Here is a 19,894-nt window from a genome sequence, read left to right as displayed (position 1 = left end):
CCTTGACCCTTGTTCTGGGGAGGGAGGGAGAAGGGGGCGGGGAGGAGAGGGACACTACTTGCTTCTGAGCTAGGCGCCACCAGTGGCTCACGTCTGGAATCCTAGCTCCTCAAAAGGCTGAGATCTGAGGAGTGTGATGTTCAAAGCCAGCCTGGGCAGGAAATTCTTAATCTTGTGACACTCTCATCTCCCATGAAGTAGCAAAAAGCCAGATATGGAGATGTGGCACAAGTGGTAGAGCACCAGCCCTCAGCAAAAAATAGGAAGGGACAGCACCCAGGTTGAACGCCGGCTCAACCCCCAAAAAGCAACACAAACTGATCTGTGTCCTCTTCGCTTTGTCTGCATTCACTCCTTGAACCCTAAATGCAGGATTGGGGACTGGCCCTACGGGAAGGCAAGGTGGATGCAGAAGCAGGCATGCCCCAAGCCCAGCCACACGGAAGTGGCAGTGTTCTGTGCCCGTCTATAGGAGCCGTTCCTCCTAGCCCCCCAAGTCCAGTCCTCCCTACTTCCACACAATCTGGGGATTGAAAGGTAACATGCTGTCCACAAGGATCACAAGGATCTTCCCTGATCTTTTCCAACCCACAAAATTCATAAATTCACACAGTGCCCATCTTTTGGATGGGAAACCAGGTCTCTAGAGGGGACAGTAAGTGGCGGAGCTATGATGATCCAGTCTCTGCAGTCTACCCTATGCGCACATGCGCATATGGGTATTGTGTGGTAAATGTGGCCACGTTTACCTCCTGGAATGCAGTGTGTCTTTCCTGTGCTGATACTTATGCCTACGAGTTGAGTTGTTGCTTAGCCTATTTCACTCAAGGCTGGTGCTCTACCACTTGAGCCACAGCTCCACTTCTGGGTATTTTTTTTTGGTGATTAATTAGAGATGAGTCTCACAGAGGGCTGGGAAAGTGGCCTAGTGGTAGAGTGCTTGTCTAACATGCACAAGGCCCTGGGTTCCATTCCTCAGTACCACACACACAGAAAAAGCCGGATGTGACTCAAATGTGGTTCAAATGTGCAGTGACTCAAATGATAGAGCACTAGCCTTGAGCAAAAGAAGCTCAGGGACAGTGCCCAGGCCCTGCGTTCAAACCCCAGGACTGGCAAAAAAAAGAAAAAAGAAAAAAAGTCTCATAGACTTTCCTGCCTAGACTGGCTTTGAACCCTGATCCTCACATCTCAGCCTCCTGAGTAGCTGGGATTACAGACGTGAGCCACCAGCCTCTGGCCAGGGCCCTATATTTGTGGGTTTGCATGAAGAGTTGAAGGGATGTATATGTGGATAGATGTTGCATGGGAGTGACATGGGGTGCCTGTCCTGGCTAGCACACACGTGTGTGTGTGTGTGTGTGTGTGTGTGTGTGTGATGGAATTTGTCTCTGCATGCATGTAAGAGCCACACAGGCCAGTGAACAGAGCTGGACAAAGCCCCAGGTGGTTTTACAGCCATTTATTTGTGCTCCAGTGAAGTAGTAAACAAAACAAAACAAAAAAACCCAAAAAACAAAAAAAAGTGCTTGCGTTCCAAACGCCGCTTGTCACTTCCACAGATGCCGGTCACAGCAAAGCCAACCGCGCGCGTCCCCTGCATCGCTGGGCATGCAGTTTGCACCTGCTGTGGGGGATGGGCTGGGGGCCGAGTCTGGGCTCTGGAGGGGAGGTGGGGCTTCATTTGGGGGGTAGAGCTTCTGATTGGGGAGGGGGGTCCCCACTTGTGAAGGGATTGGGGAACAGCTGGAATTGCTTTGCTGTGGGTGTTTGGGGGGGACACTTGCAGTGCTACAGGGGGACGGGAGGTCCCCATTCTGCCCCTTTACAGATCGCTGCCCCCCCTCCCCGAAAAATCTCTTCCCAAACTGTAACCCTGTAGGCAGCGGGTTGGGTGAAGCCATGCAGGAGGAGGAAGAGGGGGGTCCACTGGGCCCCCCTCCCCTGCGGGGTCCAGCCAAGAATAGCAGCAACCTCCCTCTGGAGGGGCCCCTCTGTCCCCCCTCTTAGGCAGAGTTGTAGTAGTTGTGCGGGTGATGGTTCTGGGTGGGCTCGCCCAGCTCCGGGTAGTCGGGTGTCAGGCAGTACTTGGGGTCGTACACCTGGCGGGGCAGCCCGTACACGGTCATGCCCCGCTGCGATGCCCCCTTGTTGCTGCCCATCTGCAGGCTGACGTTGAGCGTGTCGCAATGTTCCATGCCCAGCCCCGGCTCGAAGATCTGCCGCTTAGTCCCGGGTGCTGTCATACCGGCCTGAAGGACAGAGCAGTCAGTCCCTGGGAGGTGGGGGCGGGGTGGGGGGGGAGGTGGGGGGAAGGAAGGGGTACAGAGACGAGGCGGGGAGCGGGCAGAGTGCCAGGATGCCGCGTCCCTCACCTGGCTGGCTCCTTTATTGGTGCCCATCTGCAGGCTGATGGTGGCCTGGTCCAGGGGCTGGTCTGTGCCCAGCTTGGGGTCGTAGAGATGGCGCCGGGTGCCGTAGGCCGTCATGCCCTGCTGGCTGGCAAACTTGTTGGTGCCCATCTGAGAAGCCAAAAGGAGAATCAGACCGAGGGACGCACTGGAAACGGAGGCACAGCGGCACAGCGTGGCCACAGCGCTTGACCGAGATCTCATGCAGCCCAGTGGGCAAAGGGTGAGCTAGCTTCTCCAGGCCTCAGTTTCCCTATGCAGACAAAGGGGTGAGGTAGGGAAAACAAAAGGCATCTGGTGGCTGGGACGTAGCTCGGTGGCAACGTGCTTGCCTAGCTAGCAGGTGCGCAAGGCTCTGGGTTTGATCCCCAATACCCCATACCCACACCCACACACCGCCCTCCCCCCTCCTCCACAAGGTATCTGGCCTGTAATTAGATGGCAATAACTATTATTTTGTCAGTCATGGGGCTTGAACTCTGGGCCTGGGCGCTGTCCCTCAGCTCTTCAGCTCAAGGCTGGTGCTCTACCACTTGAGCCACAGCGCCACTTCCAGTTTTCTGGTGGTTTATTGGAAATAAGAGGCTCACGGATTTTCCTGCCCCGGCTGACTTGGAACCGCAATCCTCAGATCTCAGCCTCCTGAATAGCTAGGATGACAGGCGTGAGCCACCACTGTCCAGCTTGCTTTGCTTTTTTTCCCCTTGAGCCTGGTGCTCTACCACTTGAGCCACAGCTCCACTTCCAGCTTTTTGCTGTTTCATTGGACATAAAGTGTCTCCCAGGTTTGTCTTTCCAGGCTGGCTTTGTACCACAATCCTCAGGTCTCAGCCTCCTGAGTAGCTAGGACGACAGGCATGAGCAACTGGCATCCATCTGGTCCCCAGAGCTGGGACCAGAGTTCTGGCCTTGACCTCTGGGTTGGGCTGAGCCAGTGGGGAAAGGTCATACCTGCAGGCCGATGATATTCCGCCCTTCTCTGAGCTTCTCGGGTTCAAACTTCCGCTCTTGCTTCTCAGCGTACTTCACCCCCACGTTCACCTTGTTTCCTTTTGTCTTGGCCTGGGAGGGACCAGGGGGATAGGGGATGGGTGAGGAGACCCCCCCCAGGCACGGGGCACCCCAGCCCCCTCTGCCTGGCACTCACCATGCTGGCCAGGGCGAGGAGGGTGGACTGCACCTGCGTGTGGTTGGTGTTCTCAAACAGGTCATTGGCCTCGAAGATGTCGTGGGGTTTCACCCCATACTTAGTGATGGCTTTGATGAAGTTGCCAATGTTCTCCAACTGCCGGGGGGGGGGGTAGTGGACAGAGGCAGATCAGAGGTGGGAGGGGCGGGCGGCGGGGCTTGGGGTTAAGGGGTTGAAGGAAGCTGTCTTTGAGTCTACCTGATGCCAATTCTGGGTGGACTCGTTCACCTTCTTCACAGAGCCTGGCTGCAGCTTATTGATGAATCTTTAAGAAAAAGAAAACAGGGGCTGGGAAGGTGGCTCAGTGGTAGAGCGCTTGCCTCGCATGCATGATGAGGCCCTGGGTTCAATTCCTCAGCACCACATAAGCAGAAAAAGCCAGAAGTGGCGCTGTGGCTCAAGTGGTAGAGCGCTCAGCTTGAGCAGAAGAGCTGAGAGACAGCGCCCAGGCCCAGAGTTCAAGCCCCACGACCAACAGCAACAACAACAAAAAGACAGAGAAAGCAATCGGGTAGAACAAGGAAGTCTGAGACTGAACCTGAGTTACTCTGGAGGCTGAGATCTGGAGGATTGTGGTTCAAAGCCAGCCCAGGCAGGAAAGTCTATGAGACTCTTTCCAATGAACCACCCAAAAGCCAAAAGTAGAGCTGTGGCTCAAGTTGTAGAGTGCCAGCATTTGGGCAGAAAGGTAAGGCACAGCGCCCAGGCCCTGAGTTCAAATCCTAGCTCTGGCACACAAACACACATACACAAGCCTGGCACTGGAGGTTCACGCCTGTAATCCTAGCTACTCAGGAGGCTGAAATCTGAGGATCACAGTTCAAAGCCAGCCTGGGCAGGAAAGGTTGTGAGACTCTTCCTTCCAATGAACCACCAAAAAACTAACCAGATACAGTGCTGTGGCTCAAAGTGGCAGAATGTTAGCCCAGTTCAGAGAAAACGTTCAGGCCCTGAACTCAAGCCCCACAAACTGATGACAAAGTTAATGAATGAAAATAAAATTCTGGCTGCCTTTTGGGTGATTCTGGGGGCAGGTGACCGATGAGAAGCCAAAGGCCGGGGGCGCTTGATCCCCGACACCAGTCAGGAAGTCCCTTTGGGAATATCACTATGTTCTGGGAGTCACCTCCCAGATTGTCGCCTCTCAGTGTCTTTTTCATTTATTTTTCTGAGATACTAGAGATTAAACTCAGGGCCTAGAGCTTGCTCCACTGCTGGAGCTGAGCCCTCAGCTCTGTGATTTTTTTTTTTTTGTCGGTGGTGGGACTTGAACTCTGGGCCTGGGCGCTGTCCCTCAGCTCTTCAGCTCAAAGTGAGGGCCCTATGGCTTAAGCCACAGCGCCACTTCCGGTTTTCTAGTGGTTTATTGGAGATAAGAGTCTCATGGAGTTTCCTGCCCAGGCTGGATTTGAACTGTGATCCTCAGATCTCAGCCTCCTGAGTAGCTAGGATTACAGGTGTGAGCCACCAGCACCCAGCTTTTATTTTGTTTTGTTATAATAGATTTGATAACTTTTTCCCAGACTAGCCTCAAACTTGAGATCTTCCTTTCTCTGCCTCCTGAGTAGCTGGGATTATAGTGTGCACCACCACACATGCTTTCCATGGCCTTTTTTTTCTGTTTTGTTTTTGTGAAGACAAATCAGGGAGTCCACATGGACCTCTGTTTTTCTGGGTACTGTCCCTGAGTCTCTTTGTTCAAGGCTAGCACTCTACAATTTGAGCCACAGCACCACTTCCAGCTTTTTCTGAGTAGTTCATTGGAGGTAAGAGTCTTAGGGACTTTCTTGCCTGGGCTGGCTTCAAACCGCGATCCTCAGATCTCAGCCTCCTGAGGAGCTAGGATTACAGATGTGAACCACCAGTGCCCAGCCCCTGTCTTATAATAATATAATAATAGGGGTTGGGAAGGTGGCTCAGTGGTAGAGTGCTTGCCTCATATGCATGAGGCCCTGGGTTCAATTCTTCAGCACCACATAAGCAGAAAAAGTTGGAAGTGGTACTGTGGCTCAAGTGGTAGAGTGTTAGCCTTGAGCAAAAGCAGCTCAGGGACAGTGCCCAGGCCCTGAGTTCAAGCCTCAGAAATGGCAAAAATAAATACATACAAATAAAAAATAAGCCAGGCACTGATAGCTTATGCCTGTAATCCTAATTATTCAGGAGGCTGAGATCTGAGGCTCACAGTTCGAAGCCAGCCCAGGCGGGAAAGTCCATGAGACTCTTATCTCCAAATAATCACCAAGGGATTGAGCACTGGACATATCTAGTAAGTGCAAGGAGGGAAGTTGTACTGTAAAATACCTAGGAGCCAGGCATCCAGCACCCAGGTCCTGAGTTCAAGTCCCGGTAGGGACACATACATACAAAAGAAAAACCAAAAATGGGGGCTGGGGAGGTGGCTCAGTGGTAGAGTGCTTGCCTTGCATGCATGAGGCCCTGGGTTCGATTCCTCAGCACCACATAAGCAAAAAGATAAAAGCCAGAAGTGGTGCTGTGGCTCAAGTGGTAGAGCGCTCACCTTGAGCTGAAGAGCTGAGGGACAGCACCCAGACCCAGAGTTCAGGTCCCACGACCGAACCCCAAAAAAAAGAAAAGAAAAGAAAAACCAAAAATGGCACAAGCAAAGGAGGAGACTCGAAAAAAAAAAATTCCTAAAGCAAAAAGATGAGGAAACATGGCTCAAGTGGTAGAACACCCAGCATGAGGCCCTGAATTCCAACCCCAGTACTACACATGAAGCAGAACTGCATCCAGAACAAAATGCAAACTGTTTGGCATGACTAAAGCCCACCTGCACTGAATTCTCCCTCTCCCCCCATTTCCGCTCAGTCGTTTACTTGGCCACGGGCTACCTCAGGACCTGTGACTTGGCCAAATACTCTCCTCAGCAACTCTCACACCTCCTTCCCTCCCTTCATCCCAAGTTCAACTCAAATATCACCTTCTAACCCAGGCTGTAGACACGGCGCCTGCCCTGCCCCCCAGCTGCCTCTCACCCTCCCCTCCTCGCTGCTTTGGCTTTGCTTGCTGCCCCTCATTGGGACTGTAGCTTCTTCTCTGTTCCCAGTGGCGGCATTTTGGTTCACGGTCCCCAGGCCTTAACCCGAGGTCTGCACACAGTAGTGTCTCCATGAATGTGTGTTGCACAAATAACCGAATGGCTGGTTGGTTGGTTAGCTACGTGTTTTGCTTTTCTCTTTGTGCTGGTATTGGGGCTTGAACTCAGGGCCTCATGCTCTCATTTGGCTTCTTCCACGCAGCTGGTGCTCTGCCACTTGAGTCACAGATCTACTTCTGGCTTTTTGGTGGCTCATTGGAGATGAGGCTCCCTAAAGCTGGGTGCTGGTGGTTCACGCCTGTCATCCTAGCTACTCAGGAGTCTGAGATATGAGGATCGCAGTTCAAAGCCAGCCTGGGCAGGAAAAGTCATGAGACTTTTTTTTTTTTTGGTCTGTCATGGGGCTTGAACTCTGGGCCTGGGCACTGTCCCTGTGCTCTTCAGCTGAAGGCGAGCGCTCTACTGCTTGAGCCACAGCACCACTTCCAGTTTTCTAATGGTTTATTGGAGACAAGAGTCTCACGAACTTTCCTGCCTGAGCTGGCTTTGAACCGCAATCCTCAGATCTCAGCCCCCTGAGTAGCTAGGATGACAGGCATGAGCCATGGGTGCCTGGCTCGATGAGAATTTTTTTTCCCCCAGTCTGTCGTGGGGCTTGAACTCAGGGCCTAGGCATTGTTTCTGAGCTTCTTTCGGTCAAGGCGAGCATTCTATCACGTGAGCCACAGTGTCACTTCCTGTTCCCAGATAGTTTTTTGGAGATAAGAGTCTCACAGACTTGCTGGGCGCCAGTGGCTCACGCCTGTCATCCTAGCTGCTCAGGAGGCTGAAATCTGAGGATCACAGTTCAAAGTCAGCTGGGGCAGGAAAGTCCTTGAGACAGTTGTCTCCAATGAGCCACCGGAAAACCATGGCTCAAGGGGTAGAGCGCTCGCCTTGAGCTGAAGAGCTGAGGGACAGCGCCCAGGCCCAGAGTTCAAGCCCCATAACCAACCACAAAAAAAGAGTCTCACGGACTTTCCTGCCTGGGCTGGCTTTAACCATGATCCTCAGATCTCAGCCTCCTGAGAAGCTAGGGTTGCAGATGTGAGACACCAGCACCCAGCCATGAGATTCTTTTTTATTTTATTTTATTTTATTTGTGAAGATACTGTACAGAGGGGTTACAATTACATGGGCAGGATAATGCGTACATTTCTTACCAAGCATTGCAGCCTCCTCCTTTTGTTTACCCTTCACATCCCTTCCCAGCCCCCCCCCTCCCCCCCAATCCCAATCTTTCTCCTTCCCCCCTTCCCCCCCCCCCGCACCAACGTTGTATCTCCAGTGAACCACCAAAAAAGCCAGAAGTGGTGCTGTGGCTCAAGTGGTAGAATGCTCGCCTTGAGCAAAAAAGCTAAGGGACAATTTCCAGGACCTGGGTTCAAGCCTCAGGACCAGCGTCGAGAGGAGGGTGGAAGGGAGAGAGAGAGAGAGAATCTGAGGAACTTTTCCACCTGGGCTGGCTTCAAATGTGGATCCTCCGCGTTCATCCTCCTGAGTAGCTGGGATTACAGCAGCTTTGGGCTTACAGATGGGTTTGGGTTGGCATTGTATAAACTAAGCATGTGCCTTATCACTAAGCTGCACCTCAAAGTCCTGCCACTGTGTTTTCTGAGGCCTGAGCAGCCCACCTCGGGGCCCTCATTCTTTGTTCCTCCCCCCCACCTCCCCCCCCACTCCCTCCACCTGGGGCTTGGGGAGGCTGAGACTGGGCCTTCTCCCTCAGCATGCTTTCCAAGGGAGCACTGGGGGGGGGCGGGGAAGACTCAGAGCTGCAGGGAGTAACTTTTCCGATCCGTTAGCAATATGGTTCTCTCTCCTTTTTTTTTTTTTTCTTTTTTCTTTTTGTCAGTCGTGGGGCCTGAACTCTGGGCCTGGGCGCTGTCCCTCAGCTCTTCAGCGCAAGGCGAGCGCTCTACCACTTGAGCCACAGCACCACTTCCAGCTTTTTTTCTGCTTATGTGGTGCTGAGGAATCGAACCCAGGGCCTCATGCATGCGAGGCAAGCACTCTACCACTGAGCCACCTTCCCAGCCCTTCCCTGAGCTCTTCTGTTCAAGGCTAGCGCTGTACCACTTTGAGCCACATACAGCTCCACTTTGAGTTTTTGTTTTTGTTGTTTTTTTGAGTGCTTAATTGCCGACAAGCGTCTCATTGGAGCGTGGTGTGTGTGGCTCACGACTGTCATCCTAGCTACTCTTGGAGGCTAAGATCTGAGGATCGCGGTTCGAAGCCAGCCCTGGCAGAAAAATCTGAGAAACTCTTATTCCCAATAAACAACTCAGAAATAGCTAGAGGTGGAGCTGTGGCTCAAGTGGTAGAACACTAGCCTTGAACCAAGAGGCTCAGGGACAGTGCCCAGGCCTCACGTTTAAGCCCCAAGACTGGCAATAAATAAATAAATACATAAATAAATACATAAAGTCTCATGGGGCCTTTTCTGCCCAGGCTGTCTTCAAACCTCAATCCTCAGATCTCAGCCTCCTGAATAGCTAGGATTCTAGGTGTGCGCCACTGGTGTCTGGCCTGCCTCAGTCTTTAAGATGGGGTCTTCATAACTTTCTTGTGTTAGAACTGTGATCTTTAATGTCTGTCTCTCAAGCTGCTCAGCAGCTTATCCATTAAACGGGCATGACAGCCTGGCGCTGATAGCTCACACCAGTCATCCTAGCTGCTGAAGAGGCTGAGATCTGAAGATCACGGTTCAAAGCCAGCCCAGGTAGGAAAGTCAGTGAGACTCATCTCCCATGAACCACCAGAAAACTGGAAGTGGCACTGTGGCTCAAGTAGTAGAACGCTCACCTTGAGCTGAAGAGCTGAGTAAGCACCCAGGCCCAGAGTTCAAGACCCATGACCGACAAAAAAAAAAAAACAAAAAAAGAAAGGGGAGGGGCATAACAGAGCTGCTCAGGAGGCTGAGATCTGAGGATTTCAGTTCAAAGTCAGCCCAGGCAGGAAAGTCCATAAGATTTATCTCCAATGAAGCAGCAAAAAAGCCCAAAGTAGAGCTGTGGCTCGAGTGGAAGAGTTCCAACCTTGTGTGGAAAGAGCTAAGGGGCAGCGCCCAGACCCTGAGTTCAAGCCCCAGTACCAGCACTACATAAATCAACAGGTATAACAATGAGCCAGCTGGGCAGGGGCAGGGTGGTGCACACCTGTAATCCCGGCACTCTGAAGATGGAGGGAGGAAGCTGGTGAGTTCTGGGCTACCTGGTCTTTTACCACTGCAGCCCACGGGCGTTTATATGAAGTGGCCCTTGGAGGAGGCTGAGGTGCAATGTAGAAATGAGAATCTAGGGATTTGTTTAAGGGGGAGCATCAGGGTCTGGGTTCAAGAGAACCCCAACTTACTCGCAGAGGATGATGCCATCTTTGAGGCCATCCATGAAGTTGTTGCCTATGCGCCGGCCGGTCACTCCCTCGATCCATTCCCGCAGCTCCTGCTCGCGGTGGTGGTCGTACTTCTGGGCCAGCTGGGGGGTGTGGGAGGGGGGCACAGGAGACACAGAGTTTTGGGGGGCTCCCCAGGTCCCGATTGCCTCCCTCAGCCATCCCAACTAAGGCAATCTCCCCTCCCCGGCCCCCCCCCCCCGTCTATGGGGGGAGCGGGCAGGGCTCCAGCCAGGGGAGGTGGCACCTGACTAGGGGGCTCATTCCGGGCATTTTCAGGTTTGGCTCCAGAGAATGTGGGTGAGGGGGGGCCGGAGAGTCTGACAATGATGCTGGGGGGCTGGGGGGGGTGGGAGGAGGCGCCTGGCCTCCTGGTTCACCCTCCAAGCCAAACTTGGGGCTTAGCTTCCCCCAGCCCTGCCCCCATCACCCCTCCCCTTTAGGGGGCGGGGAGACAGGGCATCCGAAGCTGGGGTTCCCCAGGGACCCATACTTCTCTGTCTTTGAGAATCCATCCCCTGACTTCGCCCCAGGGGGGCTTTGTTTCAGGATTAGGGAGTGGGGGGCAGGGAGGGGGGGTCCTGCTTTCCACACCTTCCTCACCCCTGCCTGGCTGGGTTTCTGTTTCTCTCCCCAGCCCATCTCTCCTCTCTTTCTGTCCCCCACTGACCCAGTCTCATGGGTCCCCATGTCCAGCTTGTGGGGTTCACTCGGTCCCTTGTCGATCAGTGTGTCCAGCTCCCTTGGTTCTGGGGGGATAAAGGCAGCCAGCACCTCAGTTTCCCCTTCCGGGCTTCCTCTGTGTGTGTGGGATGCTCTTTGTCCAGGGTGGGGAGGGAGGAGAAGGGGGGAAGCCCCGCACCTGACCCAGGCCCGGCGGCCCCCCTCCCCACCAGCCTGGCTTTATAAAGTGAACCGGCCCTTATATAGCGCAGGCCTGGCTCCCCAAGGTCACCTTATAAGGAGCGAGGGCTCCAGGAGCCGCCGGCCGTGCTGGGGGAGGGGGCGGCGCAGCCATCTGCCTCTAGTCTGAGCTCCCCCCGCCCCCATCCCCTCCTCACCCCCCCAAAAAGATCCGCCAAATATCCCCGGCTCCCAGATTCCTCTCTGTGAGACGCTGGGACAAGTCTCTCTCTCACACACACACACAGAGCCAAACCTCAGTGTTCCTTTCCATGAAATGGGGCCTTCGGGGCCCCCTCCCTTTACAGTAGAAACCCGGAGGGGCTCGTGGAATAGGGGGTGACTTTACGGTTCCAGCCCCTCCTCCCACCTGCCTTAGATCACCTCCGATGCTCACTACTTGCCTGTCTCTCCAGCTCGAGCCTCAGTTTACCCATCCAGAGCACCAAGCAAGCATGTCAGTATCTTTTGGAATCCAAAGCTAGGAATCTCGCCCTGTGAGGCTCCTGACACCCACTCCCAGATATCTTCTCTGGGCTAGGTGAGTGTCTTCTTTGCTACTCCCCAACTTTTCTTTCTTCCCAGGGAAGAAGGCACCCCCTCCCCATTTCTTTATTCTTTATCATGCTGAGAAAAATCATGTTTTTCTCCTTCATCCTCTCTCCAAGAACACGAAAGCTGGATGAAGGATTTTGATCAAGGGTTGATCTTTGCAAGGCAAGGCTGTGCTCACCTCTGTATATGGTGGGGGGGGGGAACTGGGTGCTCCCCTCTCCATCCCTCCCCCCACCCCGAAAAAAAAGTAGGTTAGGGCTCTGGGATGTTCACAAGGCAAAGAACAGAGTCATTCCCTTTCATAAGTCACATGAGATCTGCAAGAGGGGGCTCAGGGAACCCCAAGTGTGGTAGATAGTGGGGAACCAGTCACGCAGTCCTGCATCCCTATCTTGTTGGGTTATTTTTGGGGGGGTTCAGTCGTGGGGCCTGAACTCTGGGCCTGGGCACTGTCCCTCAGCTCTTCAGCTCAAGGCTAGCACGCTACCACTTGAGCCATAGCACCACTTCCAGCTTTTTTTTTTCTGCTTATGTGGTGCTGAGGAATCGAACCCAGGGCCTCATGTATGCAAGGCAAGCGCTCTACCACTGAGCCACCTTCCCAGCCCCCCTACCTTGTTCTTGACCTCAGCGGACAGCCCGTAGGCAGGGCCTCGGTTGAAGTGAGCGGAGGACATGGTGTGCTGTGAGCTCCTGGCTGCCTGGCTGAAGGCTGTCTGTGCTCTCTTCCCTCCTCACACGTTTTTGAAGCTCCCAAAGCTGCCCGGGTCTCTTCCAAGGCCCTCCCATTGGACGACGGGCCTGCCAAGGGGCGGGGCAACCCCTCACCTTGGCCACCCCCCCTTCGTGATGTCAGGGCCTTGGTATTGAAAGCTGATTATGTCATTGTTTCCGCCCCAGGGTGTTGGGGAGCAGCCCGCGTTATTATGGGAGGGGGTCTTGGGTCAGGCAAGGCCAACTTTCTGGGGGGTGGGTGGGGGGTGGTTGCTGGTCGCTGAGTCTGTTTATCTCTGAGTCAGCCCTGTGATTTGTCCTTCTGGGGTCCTGGAGAAAGACTTTCCTGGACTTAGTTCCAGATCCCAATGAAAGTCTATTCTCTCCGGTCTCTATTGCTTCATCTATAAAATGGGCTAATGATTGATACAGATAGATGATGGATAGTTAGGAGGGATAGAAGATAGACAAAAAATAGATAAGGTAGATAGAATAAATGATTAGTAAAATAGAGAGGATAGACTGACAGGGTAGATAGGATCATAGATATAGATGGAAGACTAGTCGAACAGAGAGATAGAGCAGACAGACAGACAGACAGACAGATGTAGGCACTGAAAGCTCACGCCAGTAATCCTAGTTAGTCCGGAGGCTGAGCTCTGATGATCACAATTCAAAGCCAGCCCAGGCAGGAAAGTCTAGTCTACGAGACTCTCCAATTCATCAACAAAGAGCCAGAAATGGAAATGTGGTTCAAGTGGTAAAGTACCAGCCATACTCGGATTAAAAACTTCAACAGATGGTGCCCAAGCCAGGGGTCAGTAGCTTCCACCTGGTATCCTCCCTATTCAGGAGGCTGAATCTGAGAATGGGTGGTGGAGCTGGGGGGGCGGGGAGGGACTGTTCAAAGCCAGCCCAAACAGTAAAGTGCATGAGGCTCTTTTTTTTTTTTTTTCCAGTCATGGGGCTTGAACTCTGGACCTGAGTGCTGTCCCTCAGCTCTTCAGCTCAAGGCAAGTGCTCTACCACTTGAACCACAGCACCACTTCCAGTTTTCTGGTAGTTTATTGGAGATAAGAGTTTCATGGACTTTCCTGCCTGGGCTGGCTTTGAACCTCAATCCTCAGATCTCAGCCTCCTGAGTAGCTAGGATTACAGGTGTGAGCCATGAGACTCATCTCCAATGAACCACCAGAAAACCAGAAGTAGTGCTGTGGCTCAAAGTGGTAGAGCACTTACTTTGAGCACAAGAGCTTAAGGACAGAAGTCAGGGCCTGAGTTCAACACACACACACCCCCAGATAGGATGGATGGATGGATGGATGGATGGATGGATGGATGGATGGATGAATGGAGCCTCACTCCTTGCGAATACTGTATCCACCTCTGATGTGACACAGGCAGAGAGACTCAGGTTGGTTTTTTTCCCCCATTGGAAATCTGGGACCTTTTTTCTGACCCCTCTAGCATCTCATAAGGAACTGATCAAGCAGCAAGATCCTGGATTGATTGATTGATTGATTTTTGGTCGTGGGGCCTGAACTCAGGGCCTGGGCGCTGTCCTTCAGCTCTTCAGCTCCAGGCTAGCCCTCTACCACTTGAGCCACAGCACCACTTCTGGCTTTTTCTGCTTATGTGGTGCTGAGGAATCAAACCCAGGGCTTCATGCATGCAAGGCAAGCACTCTACCACTGAACCACCTTCCCAGCCCAAGATCCTGGCTTTATGTCCTCCACTCATCTGGGGGTCACTTGAGCAATGGGGTGACTATGTTATCAGGTTCTGGGTCATAAATATCCCTCCTAGGCCCCCACCTACACCAGCCTACCTTGAACTTGTCTGCAGACACCCCCCCACACACACACACATGTGCACACAGGCGTGTATGCACACTGGTCCTAGGGCTACACTCAGAGCCTGGGTACTGTCCAGCTTTTTGCCTCAAGGCTGGAACCCTACCACTGGAAACACAACTCTGCTTCTGGCTTTTGATTTGTGCCGATCCGGTCTGGAGCTTGAACTCAGGGCCTGGCTGTTGTCCTTGAGTTGCTTTTGCTCAAAGCTGGTGTACCTCTTGAGCCACAGCGCCTTTTCTGGCTTCTTTGGTTAGTTTAGTGGAGAGAAGAGCCTTATGGACTTTCCTTCCCTTGTTGGCTTCGAACTGTGATCCTGAGATCTCAGCTTTCTGAGCAGGTAGGATTACAGGTGTGAGCCACCAGTGCTGGACTGCAGACTCTTATTGCCAGCTCTCCCCTCTGGACCACAGGGGGGACATGCCACCCCAATATCACACCACATTTGTCACGTCCAGGATGACACACCAGCAACCTGCCAGCTACTAATGATGTGTTAAGAACATGCAATTTGCTGGCCCAGCAATTTGCTACGGGTACAGCTATGGGTATGCCAATATGAGAACAGCTTTCCCTCCCTTCTTTTTTTTCTTTTTCTTCCTTTATGTTTTGCCATGTTCAGGACTGAACCCAGGGCATCTTGGATGCTAGGCAAACACTCTACCTTTTTTTTTTTGGGGGGGGGAGAGGGGTTGTGGGGCTTGAACTCAGGGCATGGGCACTGTCCCTGAGCTTTTCTGCTCAAGGCTAGCACTCTACACTTGCAGCCACAGTGCCACTTTTAGTTTTCTGGTGGTTAGTTGGAAATAAGAGTCTCATGGATGGCCTGGGAAGGTGGCTCAATGGTAGAGTGCTTGCCTTGCATGCATGAAGCCCTGGGTACCATTCCTCAGTACCACATACACAGAAAAAGCCAGAAGTAGCCCTGTGGCTCAAGTGGTAGAGTGCTAGCCTTGAGCAAAAAGAAGCTAAAGGAGACCGCCCAGGCCCAGAGTTTAAGCCCCAGGACTAGCAAAAAATGTCTCATGGACTTTCCTGCCCCGGTTGGCTTTGCACTGTGATCCTCAGATCTCAGCTTCCTGAGTAGCTGGGATGACAGGTACATCCAGCACCCTGAAACTCCAGCCCCTTTTAAATTTTATTTTGAGATAGGATCTCACTAAATTTCTCAGGTTGACCGCAGACTCCTTTTGGTTGTTGTTACTGCCTGTCCTAGGGCTTGAACTCAAGGCCTGCGTGCTATCCCTGAGCTTTTCTACTCAAGGCTAGCACTCTACTACTTGATCCATAACTCCACACCAGCTTTTTTTTTTTTTTCTGCCAGTCCTGGGGTTTGAAGTCAGGGCCTGGGCACTGTCCCTGAGCCTCTTTGTGCTCAAGGCTAGCACTCTACCACTTGAGCCATAGTGCTGCTTCCGGCTTTTTCTGAGTAGCTTATTGGAGATAGGAGTCTCACAGACTTTCCTGCCTGGACTGGCATCGAACTGTGATCCTCAGATCTCAGCCTCCTGAGTAGCTAAGACGACAGCCGTGAGCCATGGCGCTAGGCTGGTGCCTCAAACGCTTGATCCTCTTCTCTCAGCCTCCCAAGGAGCCGGGATTACAGGCATCGCCCACAACACCCTGTGGCCACATCACCCCTCAATCCTCACAACACCCTCTCTGGCGGACCCTGACAGAACACAGCAGCCCTGGACAGCCGGGGAAACTGAGTCCTGGGGGAGTGAAATCCCGGTCCCTGGGCGGTGGCAGAGCAGAATTTGAGCTCAGGCCCTTTCCCTTTCTGCCGTGAGGCTCGGGTTTCTCGACCTGACATGGGGGCTGCGTAAATCGGTCCAAGCAGCACCCCGGGCCTTCCTGTCCCTTGGGGGTGGGTGGGTGGGTCCCCAGAGGTCAGCAGCCGATCGCAGGTGGCAGAGGTGGGTGGGATTCCGGGGGACCGGGGACCGACGCCTGAGTCCCGCTGGCCTGCACAGGCCGTGTCTGCGCATGTGCGGGGCCGCGCTGCCCAGCGCCCCCTGGCGGCCGCCCCTGGGGGCGGGGCGCGGCGGTGGGAGGGGCGGGGCGTTGCGTCCGGACGGCGGTGACGTCACGCGCTGACTCACCCGGCGCGGGCTCCCCGGCTGGTGGCCGCTTGGCCATTTATAGAATCCGCTCGGGCTCTGAAGTCACCGCCCAGGCATGACGGGGGCGGGGGGGGGGCTTGGTTCACCCCGGAATAGACAGCTCAGGGCTCCCCCTCCCTCCAGCCCCCCGAAGAGACGGCTCTTTTGTCTCTCCGCCTGTCGTGCTGTGTTCTCTCGATGTCGGTGTGGACAGTGTGACTCAGTTTCTCCCTGTATCACCGTCAGGTAGACGGGAGTAGGGGCAGCCGCACAGGCAGCCAGTGCCATCTCTAGGGCTAACCTCAAAACGAACTACCCCTGTGCAATCCCTGAACTCAGCTCTACCTGGCATTTTCGAGGCCCTAGGCCCCTCTGTGCCTCAGTTTCCCACCTAAATGTGGGGTCTTGTAAGGAAGGAACAAAAGCTGGTGGAGCCAGGAACATGTCAAAGGGAAATCCTGACGCCCGGGCCTGAAGGATTCCCACCGCGGGGCCTTTGCATCACAGTTCCTGCCCAATGGAAACACTTTCTGCAAGATGTCTGCCTGGTCACTCCGGTGGCTCACGCCTGTAATCCTAGCCACTTGGGAAGTTGAGATCTGAGGTCCACAGTTCAAAGCCAGCCTGAGCAGAAAAGTCCAAGAGACTGTGTCTGTGTGCGTGAGCCTGTCCTGGGGCTTGAATTCAGGGCCTGGGCACCTGAGCCTCTTGGTATTTGTAAGGTCCGCTCCTAGATGGCTAGCAGACTCCACCCTCCTCGCAGTAAAGTCTCCACCCATTACCTGCATTACCTAGGCAACTGGGACACCTGGAAGAGGTCACATCTGAATTTGATGTGGCCACACCTTTCCCCGCCCATACCCTACATAATGCCTAGCCCAGGCCCAGACGCTCTCTTCCTCCCTTGCTCTTGCTCTTCTTTTCTGCTCTTTTCTTGCTTTCTCTGTACTAGCTCTCTCTGTTCTTTTCTTGCTCTCTCTCTTTCCCAGCCACATGGAGTGCCAACCTTGCCTGGTCCCAGCAGGTCTACTGAATAAACCTACCCCTTACCTGAATACCATGTGCGTGCTGCTGCAGTTCTTACTCGGTTACCTCTTTTTAAAAACCTAACAGTATTCAAGGCTGGCACTCCACCCTTGAGCCACAGCGCCATTCCCAGCTTTTTCTGAGAAGTTTATTGGAGATAAGAGTTTTATGGACTTTCCTGCCGGGGCTGGCTTTGAACCATGATCCTCGATCTCAGCCTCCTGAGTAGCTAGGATTCCCAGCCCTGGCTTCCCAGAGACTATCTGCAATGTAACCAATGAAAGATCAGAAGTGGAAGTGTGGCTCATCCCCCCCCCCCCCCCACACTCCACCAAACTGCCTGTCAGATGGTGGACAGGGGTTGAGCTATTCACAGAAGTACTTGCATCTGGAAGTCAGTGGGTACTTTGATCTTAATTGAGATTCTGGGTTCAGTTCCCAGCACCTTCTACTACCCTCAGTCCCAAAAGTGCTGCAAATTTCCCCAATGCAACACAGACCTGAGTTCCTGTCCTAGCGTAACCACTGTAATTGCATTTATTTTACGAACCTTCTTTCTTGGAGGGTAGGGAGAATGGGTATCTGAGCTTACAGTCAGGACCAGAGCTTTTTAGCTCCAGGCTAAAGTAGTGCTCTACTACTTGAACCACAGCTCCACGTCCAGCCCCTTGATGGTTCATTATGGATAAGAGTCTTTCAGACTTTCCTGCCCAGTCTGGCTTTGAACACGATCCTTCAGATCTCAGCTACAGTTACAGCTGTGAGCCACTGGTTCGTGGCCCATTACAGTTCATTTCTGTGCTTCTTTATATTTCACAAGTATGTCACCATCCTTTCAGCTCTGACTCTTGTGAAGGGTACTCATCAATTATTTTGTATACTGCCTGCCTCTTGATTTGGCTTGTCTTGATTAGTCTGAGGTTTTTGCAGTTGCTGGGAAGGCTTCCAGAGAGGTGATGTTGTGACCTCTTCAGTGCATCACCATGATGTCACTGTGACTCACGGATGGTGAGCGCAATCATGGCTCCTGGGTTAAGGTGTTGTCTGCCAGGACCCTCCACTGTGAAGCTATTAATCATAGGGTTCTTTGCAAGACTGCATGTTCAAGAGACTCCAGTGCCTATGGCTCACGCCTGTAATCTCAGCTATTTAGGAAGGAGGCTTGTTTCTGAGGATGGCAGTTTGAAGCCAGAATGAGTGTCAGGAGAGGAAAACAGGTTGTGTTGAGGAACTGGCATCAACAGGAGGAGGGGGGAAGGAGGGTGAGTATGGTCAGTTATGTCATAAAAAAAAAAATCGGGTAGGGCCGGGAAGGTGGCTCAGTGGTAGAGTGCTTGCCTAGCATGCATGAAACCTCACTACCACATACACAGAAGAAGCCGGAAGTGATGCTGTGGCTCAAGTGGTAGAGTGCTAGCCTTGAGCCAAAGAAGCTCAGGGACAGCGCCTAAGCCCTGAGTTGAAGTCCCAGGACCAGCAATAAATAAATAAATAAAAAATCAGGTACTTAAGCCGGGCGCTGGTGGCTCACGCCTGTAATCCTAGCTACTCAGGAGGCTGAGATCTGAGGATCGCGGTTCAAAGCCAGCCCGGGCAGGAGAGACTGTGAGACTCCTATCTCCAATAAACCACCAGAAACCGGAAGTGGCGCTGTAGCTCAAGTGGTAGAGCACTCGCCTTGAGCTGAAGAGCTGAGGGACAGCGCCCAGGCCCAGAGTTCAAGCCCCACGACCGACAAAAAAAATCAGGTACTTAGAGAGTCACAATCACACTCCGAGGAATAGGTAAGTGGTGTCACGTTAGGTATTTTAACAGTAGGACACAATCATTTATCCTCATAAGTGACCTAATGGTGGTTCAGTACTGAAGGTTCAACTCAGGGCTTTGAACTCACTAGGCAGGCACTCTACGGATTAACCACACCCCCTGTGATAGAACCACGCCCCCAGTGCATGACCACGCCCCAGCAGGTAGCCACGCCCCCAGCTCCCACTGATGGTCTGTCCAGGTTATGTATGCAATGAAGAAGCATGGGAAGGATCATAGAGGCTGGTTGGTTCGAATACTGCCTGCCCCTCAGTTGTGGGTTAAATTCCAATCTCCCCAGGATTGGGCAGAGATCCAGAAGTTAGTACAAATAAAGGCGTACTGTGGAAACATACACCTTAGCAGACTGTCATACGACTAATGCCCAGACTGGCTGGCTCACACACACACACACACACACACACACACACACACACACGGACCATCCCTGACTCCCTTCTTTTTGTTGACCCATATTCTCATGGTTATGTGCACACTTCTATAGCTTTGCTGGAGGTTTGAGACACTGTAAAGTTAAAAAAAAAACACATTATTCCAACATCACAAAGATACACACGTATTTGTGCACCCACAGGTGCACCACAGCTTTAGCACAAACACACCACCACACAGGAACCCCAGACCCTGAGGGTGAGTGGTCTTAGGAAGCAAACTAGACTCCTGGAACTTCCAGATGGGGAGGGAATGAACCCTAGGATAAATCCCTATCAGAACAGCAACACACACTGTACTTAGAAGGCTGTTTTGTATAGATTAGTTCAAACATACAAGAATCCTGGCCGGGTGCCGGTGGCTCGCGCCTGTCATCCCAGCTACTCAGG

At 53.0% G+C, this 19,894-nt stretch overlaps 1 protein-coding gene across 1 annotated transcript; it reads right to left on the bottom strand.

Annotated features, from left to right (window-relative positions):
• Positions 1-1,447: 1,447 nt before the first annotated feature.
• Positions 1,448-12,246, bottom strand: Cnn1 (calponin 1, basic, smooth muscle). Its single transcript, XM_013033989.1, has 7 exons — positions 12,163-12,246; positions 10,052-10,173; positions 3,799-3,865; positions 3,559-3,696; positions 3,363-3,473; positions 2,376-2,522; positions 1,448-2,252 (listed from the first exon to the last, which is right to left on the bottom strand). The coding sequence occupies exons 1-7, from the start codon at positions 12,223-12,225 to the stop codon at positions 2,007-2,009; spliced, it is 894 nt and encodes a 297-aa protein (XP_012889443.1). The 5' UTR covers positions 12,226-12,246; the 3' UTR covers positions 1,448-2,006.
• Between the last annotated feature and the right edge of the window lie 7,648 nt (positions 12,247-19,894).

This window comes from Dipodomys ordii, unplaced genomic scaffold (genome assembly GCF_000151885.1).
Source record: "Dipodomys ordii isolate 6190 unplaced genomic scaffold, Dord_2.0 Scaffold180, whole genome shotgun sequence".
In the NCBI taxonomy this organism is placed as follows: domain Eukaryota; kingdom Metazoa; phylum Chordata; class Mammalia; order Rodentia; family Heteromyidae; genus Dipodomys; species Dipodomys ordii.
This window is presented reverse-complemented; position numbering and strand designations above follow the sequence as displayed.

Coding starts and splice junctions, on each gene's coding strand:
- Cnn1 (XM_013033989.1), bottom strand. CDS start 12,225: ATGTCCTCCGCTCACTTCAACCGAGGCCCTGCCTACGGGCTGTCCGCT. Junction 3,474..3,558: donor TCCTCGCCCTGGCCAGCATG/GTGAGTGCCAGG, acceptor GGTCCCTCCCAG/GCCAAGACAAAAGGAAACAA. Junction 2,253..2,375: donor CCAATAAAGGAGCCAGCCAG/GTGAGGGACGCG, acceptor TCTGTCCTTCAG/GCCGGTATGACAGCACCCGG.